This window comes from Daphnia carinata, chromosome 1 (genome assembly GCF_022539665.2).
Source record: "Daphnia carinata strain CSIRO-1 chromosome 1, CSIRO_AGI_Dcar_HiC_V3, whole genome shotgun sequence".
In the NCBI taxonomy this organism is placed as follows: Eukaryota; Metazoa; Arthropoda; class Branchiopoda; order Diplostraca; family Daphniidae; genus Daphnia; species Daphnia carinata.
This window is the reverse complement of record NC_081331.1, coordinates 3,013,738-3,030,689: the sequence shown is the minus strand read 5'-3', so window position 1 is coordinate 3,030,689 and position 16,952 is coordinate 3,013,738. Positions and strand designations below refer to the sequence as shown.

At 40.0% G+C, this 16,952-nt stretch overlaps 3 protein-coding genes across 4 annotated transcripts in view; 2 read left to right on the top strand and 1 right to left on the bottom strand.

Annotated features, from left to right (window-relative positions):
* LOC130691771 (nephrin-like) overlaps positions 1–3,429 on the top strand; it is a 39,270-nt gene extending 35,841 nt beyond the window's left edge. For both annotated transcript variants that reach the window (XM_057514757.2, XM_059496185.1), the window contains 6 exons: positions 732–862; positions 947–1,106; positions 1,187–1,483; positions 1,640–1,966; positions 2,555–3,121; positions 3,189–3,429. In XM_057514757.2, the coding sequence (XP_057370740.1) occupies positions 732–862; positions 947–1,106; positions 1,187–1,483; positions 1,640–1,966; positions 2,555–3,121; positions 3,189–3,412 (1,706 nt within the window). In that variant the 3' untranslated portion in view covers positions 3,413–3,429. The remainder of the gene's footprint in view (positions 1–731; positions 863–946; positions 1,107–1,186; positions 1,484–1,639; positions 1,967–2,554; positions 3,122–3,188) is intronic.
* LOC130691715 (extracellular signal-regulated kinase 2-like) overlaps positions 1–16,952 on the top strand; it is a 91,520-nt gene that overhangs the window by 41,688 nt on the left and 32,880 nt on the right. The gene's annotated exons all lie outside the window — the stretch shown is intronic.
* Positions 11,560–16,553, bottom strand: LOC130691706 (membrane-bound transcription factor site-1 protease-like). Its single transcript, XM_057514680.2, is given in 16 exon segments — positions 11,560–12,316; positions 12,392–12,594; positions 12,661–12,888; positions 12,951–13,398; positions 13,457–13,540; positions 13,619–13,815; positions 13,888–14,126; positions 14,194–14,370; positions 14,430–14,531; positions 14,589–14,624; positions 14,687–14,803; positions 14,871–15,055; positions 15,116–15,336; positions 15,407–15,524; positions 15,591–15,913; positions 15,986–16,553. Coding segments are annotated over 16 exon segments (3,333 nt in total). The 5' UTR covers positions 16,227–16,553; the 3' UTR covers positions 11,560–11,902.

Here is a 16,952-nt window from a genome sequence, read left to right as displayed (position 1 = left end):
GAAGAGAATTGGGCATCGAGGAGGCGGTGCAGCAAGGGCAATTTTGGAGCTCGGGACATTCCCTAAAGGTCCCAACGTGTGTCATTTTCGTTTTTCTTTGAAGATTTTCTTCTTTTTGTGTGGACGAGTATTTTTCTTTCTTATTTAAATTCTCCTTACTTTTTTTTCCCCTCCGGTTTTATCGTATGTTGACTGTGTGTGTACAGGACGGCTGTGCACGTTTATTTCTTTGGCTGTTCAGTGGAAAAAGCTTATAGGGGAGAGAGAGAGAGAGAGAGAGAGAGGGAAAAAAGTCTGTGGGCCTGGAAAAAAAAAAGGCTTAGGGAGGTTAGCTTTAAACAGCTCAACATGGACCTCGCGGACTATGGGGATTGAAGAATACTTTTTCTTTTTTTACTGTATGTTAAAGTGAGGGTGGGATCTCAAAGAAGAAAAGTTGATCTACTTCGGTTACCAGACGAAAAAAAACGTAGGCGAACTTTGGTTCCATGAACGCGGCTGTTAAAACTTGAAGAAAAAAAGGGGAGCTGAAGCGAAGTATATATGTAAAAAAAAATCTATGAAAAGACCATTGATTTTTTTCCCCTCCTCTCCTTAGTTTATTTTTCTCGTTTAGTTCCTCTTTAGTTTGGCTTTTTTTTTTGTTGTTGTGATTTTCGTCCTCGTGGCGGCTGCATTGCAGCTGATACATACAATGGCTGATCCAGAGGATGTGTGTGATTCGATTACAGATCCGCCTAACGTGAGCCTTGCCATGGGACGGTCGCTGAACGCCGAGGGCATCAAAGCCGGGGACGACGTCTACTTCGACTGCCATGTTGATGCCCGTCCACCCGCCAGCCGCATCGAATGGAGAAGAGATGTATTGAAAATTAAACTTCTTTTTTTTTTTTTTTTTTTTCATCGTCTGTCAGTCATCACGTCCTCATTTATTTTGCTTGTTTAGGGCATTAAATTAGTGCACAACACATCGGCTAATGTCATCATCACCAATCAGAGTCTAGTATTGCAGAATGTCGGTCGTTCCATGGCTGGAAACATTTCGTGTCACGCGTTTAATGTTGAAGGCCAAGCAGAAAGCCAGCGCATCTTCCTCGATATCAAATGTAAGTTTAAATCACGGTTTTAATTTTAAAAGAAAAATTCAAATTTTCATGTCGTCTTGATCAAACGATAAATAAAACAGATGCGCCCGTCTGCAAGCCGGGATTGACGCGCTACTTTGGCGTCTCGCGGGCCGAGAATGTGGAAATCGCCTGTCAGGTGGAAGCCAACCCCAGTACGGAACTTGGATACAAATGGTTCTTCAACAACTCGGCCGAAACTATAGAAGTACCCCGAAGCCGCTACAACAACAGTCCGTCGGCCAGCGTCCTGACCTACAAGCCACTGGCCTCGCTTGACTACGGTACGCTTCTGTGCTTCGCCACAAACGCGGCCGGCACCCAGAACGAGCCGTGCGTCTTCCACATTCTGACCGCAGGTGAGTGACAGTTGAACAGGACGTAAACATAGCATATTTTCTAAGATGTATAAGCAAACATTTTAACCCGGGATGCCCGTGAGCAAAGTTTGTCATCATTTGCTGTTCGTCCATAGTCCAGACTGTGCTGTATTCACGCATAACTGTTTGTATCAGGTCCGCCGGAACCGGTCTTCAACTGCACAGTATCGAATCACTCGAGCGATGCCATCTTGATCGCCTGCCAGGCGGGCTTTCACGGTGGACTGCCGCAGAATTTCTCGCTCCACTTCTACGAGGAGAGCAACTCATCAGGCCGCCTGGTTCTCCACCAGGTCTTCGCCGAACCGCTCTTCTTACTGTCGAGCCTCAAGACCAACATGCGCTACAAGGCGTCCATTGCCTCTATCAACGCAAAGGGCAAGAGCGAAGACGTCATCGTCGAGATATCCACACTCAAAGAGCCAGAGCGACAGCTAGAGGTCAAACCAGGCAAGTCGTCAGGTTCGATTTCTTTTCCTTATTCTTTACCTTTTTATTTTTTTATTATCCTGATGTGGACTGCCTTATTGATGGAATTGCTGATGTAATAAGTCGGCAACGTCGCCTCTACTTGTTGTTATTCTTCCCCATTTTTTTTTCTTTTTTCTTGTGTCTGCCTACCAAAAAGAAATACGGAATTGACTGTCGCCCCCAGTGTGCACTGCCACAAAAGCTAGATGTATAACTATAGACACGCACACTGTAGAGAGCCGATTCGATCCCGCGGGATTGTCTGGGGACTCTGTTCACACATCCGTATGCGCACAGGGCCCACCTATCATATCCTGCAACTTTTTCCCATTCCGCCGTGTTGCTCGGTCTTTATGGCTTGCCATTCAAAGGAGTTCATTCTTTTATGCCGATCTAGGCAGTTCTAATAGTGTAGCGTGAGTTGACGGCTTTTTAAAGCTAGCCGTCATTCGAGAACCGTGTTAAAAAACCTCAACATTATAAGAACTGGCATCAACTCGCGTGTTAATTATAATTGGTTTTATGTTCATTTCTGACGTCGTGTTACTCGTGTTTTTCGTGATTTTTTTTTCTTAACAGAACCGCGTCCCAGTAGCTCAATACTGACACCAACGCTGGGGATTCTGACCGGCGTCGTCATATTGCTTTGCATAGCTGGCGTCATAGTGGTGGTATTCTTGCGACGCCAGTGCCTACGAGAAGCCCAGGCAGCCGCCAATAATGATGGCACAGCCAACGGAATTCTACTCCGTTCGGAAGCGACCAACAATCAAACAAACGGAACAGCAGGCGGTGCGTCGACTATCTCGAAATCAGCACGAGGCGGAGGTGTGAATCCCCGATCGCAATCGCTCAAACCGCTGATGGATAACGTCGACTGCAACATCGACCCCGGTGGCCCTGTGTTTGTTTCGAGAATCGAACCGGATCACTGGAAGAATCAAATGTTTTGCCACACGACGCAACTCGGCTGGCCGGTCGGCGAGCCGCCACCATCTTCGCAAACTCCGCCGCCTCCACCGCCGCCGCCGAACGTGATGATGACGCAGCAACAGTCGATCGAAGCCGGTCTCATCACGCCTCCGTACACGACGGACAGTTCGCTAGAGCTGCGCAGTCCGGACATCATTCCGCCTCCCATAATCGGTAGCATCTCACGTTTCACCGTTTCAACGACATACGATTAGCGAGACATTTCTTTTAATCTCAACAGGGTCGTGTGATTTCGGACCTGCCACTCTACCGCGGTCGTACAAAGGTTTCGGTATGGGATCCTCATCGACTTTAGCTGCTGCTGCGACGCCAGTAGAAGCGAAAAAACCGCACGTGTTGTGGAGCGATACAATGCCTAAAGCCTTCCGCCAATCGCACGATTTTCTTCGACGGGAAACGTCTAGTCACTCGGCTGGTGCCAACAAGCGTGAGAGTGTCGTGTAAAGCTATAGAAAAAGAATTTTAAAAAACTTTAAACGATATTGTCTTTTCCCAACATTTACCACCATCTCTCTCTCTGTATGTTTCTTGCCTATTTTTTGTTGTTGTTTTCCATTTTCTTTCCTCCTGTTTCGCAACGATCTCATCTTTCAGAATCTTGGTACGTACAATTACCAAGTCTCTCAAGTTTGGCATTTGTACCTGTCAACTTTCTCAATACAAGTGTCAGCAGATGTAACGCAAAAAAAGAAGGAACGACGTCAGGTATTGTTTGTGTATCGTCAAACTCTCAATGATCGCATGCCACTGCTCGCAAGAGGTATGTACACAAATCCATTATCATATTCAATTGTTGAAAGGTGATTGTAAACCTTTCTGATTCCATCGCTTTCTCTTGTGACTCTTGCAACATAGAATACGGGAAAAATAGACAAAGAGGTAAGTATACAATATCACATGCATAGCATGTACCACCCAAAGTCTTTTGCACCAAGTCAGCAGCCCACCACAACTTTTCTTTTGTGAAAGTTAAGTGTAAAAAGTCCGAAAAATAGCGTCAAACACGGACCATCAAAAGTCAAGACGAAAAGTTTTTAAAGACAGAAAAAAAATTATTTGATCTCATTTTTCTTAAATCCCTGTGTCAAAATGAATGTGACCACTGTGTTGCTACGATGGTAAAACAATTGAGTATATAGTATATATATCGATCTTTTTACTATAATTTCTTGTTTCCCAGTTTTTGTTTGTTTCTTGTGTACTACGGTCTGTACGACGTTTGTGCTGCTTGTACATAAACACATCATACTCAATCCTCGGTATGTAAAATTTTCGACGAGCTACGTGAAAATCAATAATACAAAAAAAAAACATTCAAACAGGATTGTGCAGCTTCTATTTTGAAATGCCTTCGTGTGAAAACTTTATTTCACTATTCAACCTTCTTCTTCCTCGACCGGAATCGTCAAGCCAAGAGGTCGTGTTATTCGTTAAATGTCTGTAAGTATTTCCGTAAAAATTTCGCTTTATGTTTTTAACTCAAGTTAATTTGTAGAACGGCAATTTAAGACGTATAGGATATTGAAGATAAGTTTTTCGTAGCATGTTTTTTGGATGAATGTTTCAAGTTCTCAAGTTGTGACAGTTTGTTCCGAGAAACGAATAAGCTTTATGCCCACAAAGTTGCAAAGCAAGTGGACAACTCTGTGCTACAATCATCCGCTTGCGTCCAACTGATAGTAACGCAATAAAGAAAAGGTAAACCCGCTGCAGCTGAGGCAAGCCCCTGAACAAAAAGATTATGGTAAAATGTCCCTTTTAAAAATTTGTTCAGCATGTAACAATTAGCATAGACGCTATATTTTAAATCACCAAAAGAAATGTAAGTAGGATTTGACCGACCGCGACAGAGGACACTTAATTTACAACGCACACAAACTGGTCCATCCGGATGAACGTTTCAAATTACAACTGCAACATTAATCGATAATGCTGGACTCGCTTCTGGTACGCTAAGCAGCATCTCGTAACTAGCAAAAGTGGCCCCGGAAGTTGTGCCTTTGGATGAACTCGAACTTTTTCTTTTCCCCTTCTTTCCTTTTTGTTGCTACAGAACACAAAAGGACAGATAGCGACTATATGGGAGGAGTAAAAAAGGGAGGTTCATTTCCGGACGATACATATCCTCTCCAAGCCAGACTGACCAAAATGAGGGACCACACACTGAAGGAAAAAAATAACCAAACGCATAGGCACACACGCTAAGTAAGGATCAGCAAAAATATAAATGTTTGGAAGAAAAGAGAAAAAAGTTGAGGGAATATTCCATGTTTTTTTATGATGTTACTGTTGTGTTTGGTGGCGGCCTGAAATCGTACTTCCTACCAAAAGAAAAATAGACCAGAGTTTTTCTTATCGATCCACCATTTCAGCCGCAACGACCAATGTACTGTGTACAAGCGAGATCGGTCGATACCACGAAACCCTTTCAGAGCAGCAAAAAAAGAAAAAAACAGACAACTTTATGTTGCGAAGATGCAAAAACGGGACTCCATCGCCTGAATTACAAAACATTTAAATGGCAATTCAAATGTGCGTTGTTTAGAAATGTAATCATTTGTTCTTTTACTTAAAAAGCTTTTTGATTATAAAATTTTTCTTGTAGAAACGAGAATTTCGTTTTAAGAAGATCACAAACTGTTATGTCCGCTATTACTATTAGACCAACATTTTAAGGAGTTAGATGTACTACGTAATTTTTATCCTTTCAGTCTTACTACAGGTCTACGGATTCTTTATTTTGCGATGCCTTTTCGTGGGGTATCTTTTTATTGGTCAGAAAACGCCCCAGACAACATTGAAACTAGAACAACCGATGACCACAGGTTTCCGATCGATGACCACCGAATATTTGCGCTGCATCAGTTTATATACAACATATTTAACGCTGATTTCTATAAAGTGGCTCGTTGTCTCTTCAGACCAACTGTTTCTTCAATAAACGGAGTTAAAATGCTGGTAGCGCACATAGTTGAGTTTGTTGTCTGTAACCATTTATTCAAAAACTATAAGCCCTAGAAAAAAAAATAAACGACATACTTGTGATTTTCGTTTAATTTCGAATTAAATTTATGCATTTTTATAGCTATATCTAGGTGTTTTGAAAAAAAAATTAAATGAGCGAAAAAGTCGGGCTTATTTTCTCGGGGGCTTATTTTCTCGGGCTTATTTTCTCGGGCTTAATTTTGAGTACGGAAAAAATTCAATGTTGTAATTTTTACATCAAATTTGGTTTAAATTAACCTAAAATAAACGTTGATTTCGATAAAGTGGTTTGTTTTTGCGTCAAATTTATCGTTTTTGAAATACACCGAATATTTAACCGTCGCTAATGCGCCAGTACGCACCAGCGCTAGGGCGATGCAGCTCAAATATGCGGTGTATTTCAAAAACGGTTGGCCTAATGCAAAAAACAACGACATATTTGTGATTTTCGTTTAATTTTGAATCAAAGTCATGTATTTTATAGCTATATCTAGATGTAAAAAAAAAATGAAAAAGTCGGGCTTATTTTTTTTCGTCGGGCTTAATTTTTCTCCCGTTTTTTCTGTTTTTCTTGAAAGCTACAAGCCCAACGTAAAAATAAACTTGATTTATGTGATTCTCGTTCAATTCTGAATCGGAATCATGTATTTTGAGTCAAATTTATGTTTTGGCCAAAAATGAAAAAGTGAGAAGGCTATAGCCTTCCCACTTTTGTCAAAATCGGCAAAAAACGAAAACTCTTAGAATCAGATAAAAATCACACTGCACAACCAAACAATAAAGTGGTTGTTTTTCGTCAAACCAACTCTTTTCTCAATAAATAATTGTGCTGTATCGTGCTACCGCTGAAGCGTACTGGCGCGCTAGCGTTATGCCAATATTCGGTGTATTTCTACCAACATTTTGTTTCCGTTTATTGAAAAACCGGTTGGTTTGAAGAGAAAATAAAGCACTTTATCAAAATCAGCGTTTAATTTGGATTCTACAGTGGGATTTTTATCGGATTCTAAGAGTTTTCGTTTTTTGCCGATTTTGACAAAAGTTTTACCTTCTCACTTTTTCAATTTTGGCCAAAACATAAATTTGATTCAAAATACATGATTCCGATTCAGAATTGAACGAGAATCACATAAATCAAGTTTACTTTTACGTTAGGCTCGTAGCTTTAAAGAAAAACGGAAAAAACGGGAGAAAAATTAAGCCCGACGAAAAAAATAGGCCCGACTTTTTCATTTTTTTTTACATCTAGATATAGCTATAAAATACATGACTTTGATTCGAAATTAAACGAAAATCACAAATATGTCGTTCTTTGTTGCATTAGGTCAACCGTTTTTGAAATACACGGCATATTTGAGTTGCATCGCGCTAGCGCTGGTGCGTACTGGCGCATTAGTGACTTGGTTAAATATTCGGTGTATTTCAAAAACGATAGATTCGACGCAAAAACAAACCACTTTATCGAAATCAACGTTTATTTTAGGGTTATTTAAACCAAATTTGATGTCAAAATTACAACATTGAATTTTTGCCGTACTCAAAGTTAAGCCCGACTTTTTCGCTTACTAATTTTTTTTTCTAAACATCTATATATATCTATAAAAATACATGATTTTGATTTGAAATGGAACGAGAATCACAAATATGTCGCTTATTTTTTTATATCGTTTCTAGTTTTTGAATAAACCGTAAAAAACAACAAATCCAAATATGTGCGCTACCAGCATTTGGTTTCCGTTTATTCAAAAAACCATTCGTTTGATGACAAAACAAACCACTAAATCGCAATCAGCGTTTAATTTTGGTTGTACGGTGTGGATTTTGTCGGATTCTAAGGGTTTTATTTTTTGCGAATTTTGACAAAAGTGGGAAGGCTATAGCCTTCTCACTTTCTCATTTTTGGCCAAAATTTAGATTTGATTTAAAATACATCACTCCGATTCGAAATTAAGCAAGAATCATAAAAATTAAATTGATTTTTACATTGGGTTTATAGATTTTTTTAAAAACCGAAAAAACGGGAGAAAAATTAAGCCCGACAAAATAAGCCCGACTTTTTCAATTTTTTTTTACATCTCAATATAGCTATAGAAATACATTACTTTAATTGAAAATCAAACGAAAATCACAAATATGTAGGTTTTTTTTTCATTAGATCAACCGTTTTTTAAATACAACGAATATTTGAGCTGCATCGCGCTAGCGCTGGCGTGTACTGGCACGCTACGCTGGCGTGTACTGGCACGCTAGCGTTGTGTTAAATATTTGGTGTATTTCAAAAACGATTGATTTGACGCAAAAACGATTGATTTGACGCAAAAACAAACCACTTTATCGAAATCAGCTTTTAATTTCGCTTGTTCTCCGTGATTTTTATCGGATTCTAAGAGTTTTAATTTTTTACGGATTTTGACAAAAGTGGGAAGGCTATAGCCTTCTCACTTTTTCATTTTTGACCAAAATTAAGATATCGTTAAAAATACATGAATCCGACTCAAAATTGAATTAAAATCACAAAAATGAAGCTTATTTTTGATTTGGACTTATAGATTTTGTAATAAATACAAAAAACGGGTGATAAATGCTAAACTTATAGTTTTTGTAATAAATACAAAAAACGGGTGATAAATGCTCGCATGCACGTAGCACGTTTTCCATTTATTAAAAAAATGCCTGTTTTAACGAGAAAACAAATGCGTATTCCAAAATCAACCTTTTGTTTTAGGTTTAGACGTTATGTTAAATGAATATATTGTGAAAATTATAAGACCGAATTTCTATGATATAGTCAGGTTTAAAAATAAGCCCGACAAAATGAGCCCAAATTTTTCGCTCATTTCATTCATATAAATACAAGCCAATCAAACTTCCATTTTAACAAGCAAAGGTGACCCACGAACACGATTTGATTAATGGGAGCATAGAATGACAATAACGAAATACAAAAGACAAAGACCGATACAAAAGATCCATGAAAAAATGTGTAAAAGCAAACATTAGACGTCTATGGCTTAGAGCGATTATACAAGATCATTCTGGAATAAGCTCATTCTCTTTTTTCTTGGATATCGATCGGAAAGTATATAGCCAAACAAGCCAAAAAAAAGGAGAAGGGTTTTTTTTTTGAATGCTTACCAAAAAGATATATGGCTCATCTAGCGGCACAATACGTCCCTCTTGAGATTCCCAGCAGAGAACTTAATGTTGCGAAAGAAGAAAGTACTTGGAGAAACAGCGTCTTCAGCCGCATGAGACCAGCTCTGAGCTACAATATAGCTTTGCTGCAGGAGGCAAGACGTACGTGCAATAGTGTTATTCCTAGAATACGGGACTGTCGCACATCTAGTTGATATATATTTAGTGGTCCTTGAGAATTGATTGAAAAGAATACAAATGCATTTGAATGAGGGCATAATTTTTCTCTGCCAGAACTATGGAGACTATGGTAACAGGAAAAAATTGTACCTAATCCCCAATTAATTTAGCACGAACTTGGTTTCCTAGTTCTTCAATGGCATAGAAACTATCATCACGACACAGCTGTCTGATGAGACCACCCGAAGAAAACCTTAACACGGACTCATTTACTAGGAAACAAGCACTTTGTTTCTCTGCATAATAGAATCGATTAACAAAAGAAAGTCTAGATGTGGTTTGATCTAAAATTCATTTTTCTATATATATTAAGAAGTAGGATAATTTGACGTACCATAATTCCATGTTCCAGTAAAATTCCGAGAAATGCCTTCCAGCGGGCATTCTGTACAGATATGCCTAACACACGAAAAAGTGGAACAAAGCGCGACGGACGAAAGAACGTACAATGAACGCATAATGAAAAGTTGGTCTAAATGCATGGCTTCCGGCACATCGTTTGCAGTTGTACATCCCTGGGATTTGCATTGCCAAACAATTGCCAACCAACTACCAAATTGGCAAGTTTTGGCTGCACCGAAATTGCATAGGGAGTTGCCTTCCAGCTCCTCCTTACCCTCTGGGTCCGAAAATTGGAAACTACAAGCTTGCACCACTCTGACCCTCTTTTATTCCGGTCTTTGCATCCCTAAGTAGAATAACGGTTTACCCAGCGAAGGCGACTCACATTCACGATGAGGCATCGAGCACAGATCCCTTATGTCAACTGACACATACGAGAACGTAAAATCCATCTTCTTGTGGAAAAGCATATACCAACAACAGAGTGCAGACCAATTCTAGTAAAAATAAAATTTGTTTCAAACATTTATGTCTGCCGCACCTCGTAATTTTTTTAGATGAAACTTACAGCTCCGCTGCCCTACTCGTATGTTGTAGTAGGAAGTCTATCGCGCTGACGTATATTAAAGACGTTCAACTTGTTTGGACGTCGCAAAGAAAAATCTGGTTCTTACGTCTATAGCCGGGCTAAACTATTGTAATCCTATCATCAAGTAAAATGTAAAAATAAACACAAAAAAACTTGCCATTAAATTTTCGCTTTTAAGCAAACCGCGTCTTTTTTGTTTTACTCATGAGAATCTGAAGGATTAGAATTGACGTTAGAAACAAATCATCTTCATCACACACTCATTTTTTTTTCTTCATACGCTGGGGCCTGACGCACAGGTAATAGTTTCTGAATATGTGAAAGTTTGTTTACTTTCACACTATGATTTTGTGTGGCAAGCCATTTGATTCTATGAATAGAGCCTGTCAAAACGCATTAAATAGATGAAGGCATGGTACAGACATAACGGGCTTCTTTCTAAATGCAAATGCGGTGGCATTTTCGTTGTTTTAAGCTTATCAAAGTTTGTTGGTAACCCAAGTCGACTTGTCGTGGAAAAGGTATAACCGTCAACATGACTTTCGTCGCCTTTCTCAAGTGAAGACTAAATTGATTACTCGGCAGAAGCCCCAAAGTGCGACAAGAAGACGAAGTGCAACCCAATGCGCTTTACAACTTCTGTTTTATAAGCTTCACAAATTTAAATAAACTCCTTAGAGTCACCATCAATGTTCTACAGTTTCTTCGTTCCAACCACACAGTTGGCGAATAGAATGTGAGGGACAAGAAATCCACAGGAAGCTGGGTCTGCCAGTAGGTCTATATATACACATATAGCTTTGGTTCCTTGCGAAAATGTATAGCTGTCATGTTTTCGCCCTCTTATCAATTCCTCCCCTTCCACCGCCCATTATGTGATGGAGGACATAAAGCTCAGCGTCGCCGCTCGATCCCGTCCATCATCCTTCCAAACCTTAATTGAATTTTGGAGAGTACCCGAGCTGCGAGAATTCTTATTAGATGTCCAATGATTTTATTTTTGCCAGACGCACCCGACAGGTTCTTTTTAATATCTGCTAACAAACATCTGCCTTAGATGCAAGTGGTGTCTACATTGTAATAATACATTAAATCTTCACACAAACGAAAAAGCTACTTCTCAATCTCGATCGGTAATTCAATTAACGATACGACCACTTGCATTAATTTTCAATTTTCAGACTTGTGATGGAACCCGAGAGGATTAACTAATGGGCGTGCCTATTGAAGACAACCTATCGCTGTAACTTAATCAGTTATTTGGTGTACGTAAATGATGCAATCTTGTAAGAAAGCGCAATCGGATTTGTCCGTGATTTATTTGCAACCTCGCTCTTCACACCGCAAGCAGGAAATTTCATTGCCCTATCTGAGCTGTGATTAAAAAAACAATTGATTGACAGAACATACATACGAATTCGGTGAACATTGTGAAGACTTACTCGGAACCAGCACAAACTGAGAACGCGATCTCTTCTCACACTGAAACAGCGACAGAACATTTGCGATAAAAAACAAACACAAATGGATTTAAAAGGGAGGCATAGCCTGTGATACATAGCTTCCGTTTTCCATAAAAAACTCCCAACCTTCCAAAAATCCATTTGGTTTAAAGAAACAAACGAAAGGATAGACTTACATTTTTAGACATTTGGAGCTTTAATGGTAGGTGAAAGGTTTGGTGAAGAAACTCCGGCACGTTTAAATCTAGGTGATTTTCTTGTACGACGTGGTCGGTTTCGATTGCGATAGAATTGGTAAAAAAGAATGAGGGCTGCCATTGTCATCAAGGCGAGGGCTGCTTTCGTAGAGGAGGGCCAATCGCTATGCGAACGATAGCCACTAGGCAGATCATCCGTTATCTGTTCGACATCTAAGGATGACAATGCTTGGAAAGGATTGTGAAGTAGGCGATCCTGGGCCGGTAACATCGGTAAAGAAGAGTCAATGCTGACAGAAAGCAGTTTCTGGGATTGATAGAGGTTCGTGGGAGCTGATTTATTTAACGGAACCGGAGGCGAAAACACCAGTTGAGGGCATGTAGGAAGAGGCCGAGCCTATAATGATCACAAATAGAATCAACACGAAAATTGGTTTGGTATAATATACCACAAAGAAAGAACGCAACTTACCTGTGGTTGCGCAGCATTTAGTTGGCCAGATGATTCCAACACTTTTGAATATCTATGAAGTTGATTGCCTTCCATTCGTCTGGGAGGAAGTCCTCCATTCAACAATTCCAAATCGAAACCGTCTGGATTTTCTTGGAACGCCAAAGGTACGTCTCCGCCAGTAACTGCATAGTCCAAAACAGCGTCCAGCATCCAAAAGCAGTCTATTGCGCATTTTAAAAATGCATGTTATTTTAAGCAACGTGACAACGCGACCCAGGAGAAAATACCTTTCTGCATGTGGCTATTGTCCGCGCAATTTGAATCTCCATAAACAACGATTCTTCCAGAAGATGCAAGAATGGGCCGCGGAGTTACGTCGTCTTCTTCACTTATGGAATTGCGAATAAGTGTTTCATGTGATGTCGCAAATTCATTTGAGCTCTGAGTTTGGTAAAATCCCATTAAGGCTACCAGTTCCCCACCGCCAGTAGATTCTCCTTCCAGAACTTCTTGACCTAAGAATATAACAGATATTTAAAAAACATACTTCAACGATCGTATTAATGACACAGCAAACCTTGATCTTTCAGTGAACGCCACACTTTGACACCGTCAGCAGGGAATTTTGTAAGTGTCGTACCCGAAGCGAAATACATGTTATGTCCTCCTAGCATGAAATCTCCTTCCCAGATGCGGTCACCAAGAAGTATTCCCCAATAAGTCAAGAGATCGTTCAAAGCCGGGATGTTAGCTCCACCTGTATCCGGCATCCACCATTACCTAGTGTTTTCATCGTAAAACTTTACTTTCTTCATCACTGTAGTATTGTACCAATCAGCCATGACGATGAGCGAAAGACCGAGGTCTTCGACGTCCTTTCTAAGTTTCAGCGTCTCTTCCGGGAAATACTCTTCCTCTGGATCAACAATCAAGAGGGCGCCGTAATTGCGTGCATCAAAACAGGTAAAAGGGCACCCAAGAACCTCTACATAATAACCGCTGGATCTCAAGTGTTGGTACATGTCCTAAAACAAGAAAAATATTAACTTAACAACTGTTACCTTAACCGCAATGAAAACATGCCTTGAAATTCGTGTGAATGTGGTCGCCATTCCAATCGAGCGGATCGTTTTTCATGCGCAGATTATCCCGTGGAAAGTAGCCAGGCTGCAAATAAAATTGATTTTTTATTATTTTGGTAACTCAATATCAATGTAAGCTCAATGTTAATCTATTGTTTGTTACCGGGTAACGTAGGTTGTGAAATTGATCCCAAAGGATCCGCTTGGATCTTGGTGGTGTTGCAACAACTCTAACCTTGATTGGCAAGTTCACAGTAGAACGCCTGGGCTCATCTTCACCCTCACCTGGTGGTGATTCGACCGTGAAAGTTACGTGACCCTGGGCCAATCCTTCCCATTGGGCAGCTTCCCCTGAAACAGCTAATCGAAACATATCGTCATCAAATAGAGGAAAGGAATAATAATAATCACAACTTCAAATCCTCTTCTTACTTATCGAAACGGCCAAATAGCCTGACCATGGCCACAGTAAATCCGAATAAGTCAATGCAAGATTAAGGTATTCCCCATACTGAGGTGTGTAGGGATGCCATGTTGGTTTATCGATTATCCGGCCGGCTACGCCCATACCATTTAAAATTGTTACATTAACTATAATAGGCATTCCTCCATGATAAGCTGGTTGAGTACAATAGGGCCACATGTACTGGCATTCCGTCAGATCGATATAACTAGAAAAGATGCAATAAAGATTAATATTGTTAGCCTATGGCAGCCTTCTCAATCAACCAATACAACCTGGGACTGAGTGATACATGTGGGCGGTAATTTGAGAGCAAATGATAAGCACGTACAAGATCTAGTTTACCATGTCCTTGCTCAAACATGTTAACACCCGGAAGGCGTCGTGCTGATGCCATCAAAGATTGTTTCACGCTTGCGGGATTGACTACACCTCCCGACTGGATGACTCCACTGGAACAGAAAATTTTTATTCAACGAAGATAGATGGAAGGGTAGAAGTAGCAAAATACCTAGCTAGAAGGGTGATGGCCCCAGCGACAACTGGAGAAGCGACACTTGTTCCAGATAAAGAGCGGCATCCTCCCTGAATAGAAGATCCACGGACGGCGGAACTTTGAACGAAAGCAACTTAGTAAACAAGAATGAAAATGGAATTATTTCCATCTAACCCATATGTTACGATGTCCGGTTTTACTCTTCCATATCTTCACATAACAAATTATTTATTACTCATTGTTTTGATGCGTAAAATGTTTATAATGCGTACCCTCCGGGTAGTTCCCAAGTAGTCATGCCTCTAGATGAAAAACGGGCTATCTGATCCTCAAAGTTGATGCCGCCTACTCCTATCACATCCATTTGATCAGCTGGGTTATTTAGTGTTCTAACAGGACGAAAAGTAAGATGTAAAATTGTTAATTTTAAAATCAGGTTATTTTTTTCATGAGTACCCATAGAGTGGTCCATCATTGCCAATAGCCGATACCATAATGACATTATTGGCAGTTAGTTCCCACACTTTATCAATAAATGGTTGATCCATAAAATCGGGTCCACCAATACTCAAATTTAAAACATCTATCTTTTTTAAGATAGCATAATTGAAGGCATCCAAAAACCAAGAAGTGTAAGAAACCTAAAATATAATTTGGTAGTACATTTGTTTGAATCGCAGAGAGAAATTCTGCAGTTTTACTTGATTATTCGTAAAAACACGAAAGATATGCAACTCTGAATCAGGTGCAAAACCCAGGCACTGCTTGCTGGAAGCAATAAGACCTGCAACAAATGTTCCATGACCTAAGCCGTCTTCAAACGTCTTCTCATTAGTCCAGTTGCTGCGCTCTCGAATTTTTCGAAAATGAGGGTGGCTTTTAGCTAGCCCAGTGTCAAAAACAGCAACTTTGACACCAGCACCTTTAAAAGTAAAGCACAAGAAACTGGTTCTAAACCCTTGGCAGCGGGTATGCTTTCCAAAAAGTCATACCAGTAAAACCCATGTTCCAAAGCGCATCAGCCTGCAATACTGAAGTAATTTGTCTTGGGATAGCTCTTAAGAGGCGGCGACTCGAATATCGGCCAGTAGAATGCCAAAAGGTGTTGCCCTATTCCCCCCCAAAAGTGAAATGGTAAGGAATATTAGGTTTCAATGAGCAAGATAATTTACACACCAGAGATAAACTGGAACGTCCTGTGAATCGGCGGAATTCTTTGGATTCATCAGAGTAAGATTCATTTGTATATTTTAGAGTCCTGAACACTTGGCGTTGTGGTGTCACTCGTTTGATCAGAGGATGATTCCTCAGAGCAGACAAACCATCATTTTCAATCTGTTCTGGAATCTTGATCAAATCAAAATCACTTGGATAGTCAGCAGCTAAGTTGTTCCGCTCAACAATTTTCCAGCCTGATGAATTAAAAGGTTTGAGGGCAGCGGTTATGAAGTTTGCCCGAGCTGCTAATGTGTGGTAGCCATTGTATGCAACAATATATTCTAAATACGAGAGGTCAAGGGATGATACAGAGGCCCAAAGATGGAAATTACTGACAATAAAATATAACATACCATTGTTGATGACTTTGGACGAGAATTCAAACTGCAGTTCTTGTGTAGGAGAGTGTTGGTCTATTTCTTCACAGTCTTTTTGGCTGAAGGGTAACGTTTCATTAACATATTCAGAATGCACAAGAATGACGGTGATACATATAGTGAGCACGCTCATGTAAAGACTTTTTGGTTGTCGCTGCCTCGAATCCTTCCATTGATAACCGTTTCTGCATCTCAGCACTCGAAACCCAAATCCCATTTTTTCTAAACACGTCAGAATGTACCCCAAGTCAGATTTTGTCTAGGTAAACTCCATGTTTCGCATGGTTAACACTTCTTGAAAGATATAACTGTCAAAATACTCAGAACGTGCAAAACAAGTGTTCCGAATCAGTTGTTTAGACTAAGAAAGCAGACGACACACATGTCCAACTTTCTCACGCGCTCACTTTCAAAATCGAACCATTTCTCTCTCTATACCATAACGAGATACCAATCATGGAAAATGCGCTACTCAACATCTCTGTGAAACCTGAAGACTTGAATTTAGTTTTAAAAGAAGGGTATAAGTTGGAGGATTTATGGTTCCTCGATGGCTGTAGTTATCGATGTCGAAAATAATGATCCATGTTTTCCGGTGAATTCAATCTTAGTACCTGTTAAAGTGTTGCCGAACACAACAGCTATGAGCCACCGCTTCTCGACTGTTTGTATCTGCTGAACAGCTAGTGAACGAGACCGTACATTAACATCTAGGTTAACTGTTCTATTAATACCACCTCTCTTTCTAAACTAGCATTTAGGTCTCGTTCGAACTTTACAGACTCAATTAGTTCTGACATGGAAAGAGTGAATTTCGAAATCACCTTGGCTATTTCTTGCTGTTGAATTTACTACACGTACATACGGACACGTTTATAGAATAGTAGGCAAAGAGAAAGTTGATACTCAATACATTAATGTCATCTTTTACGTAAGCAGAAAC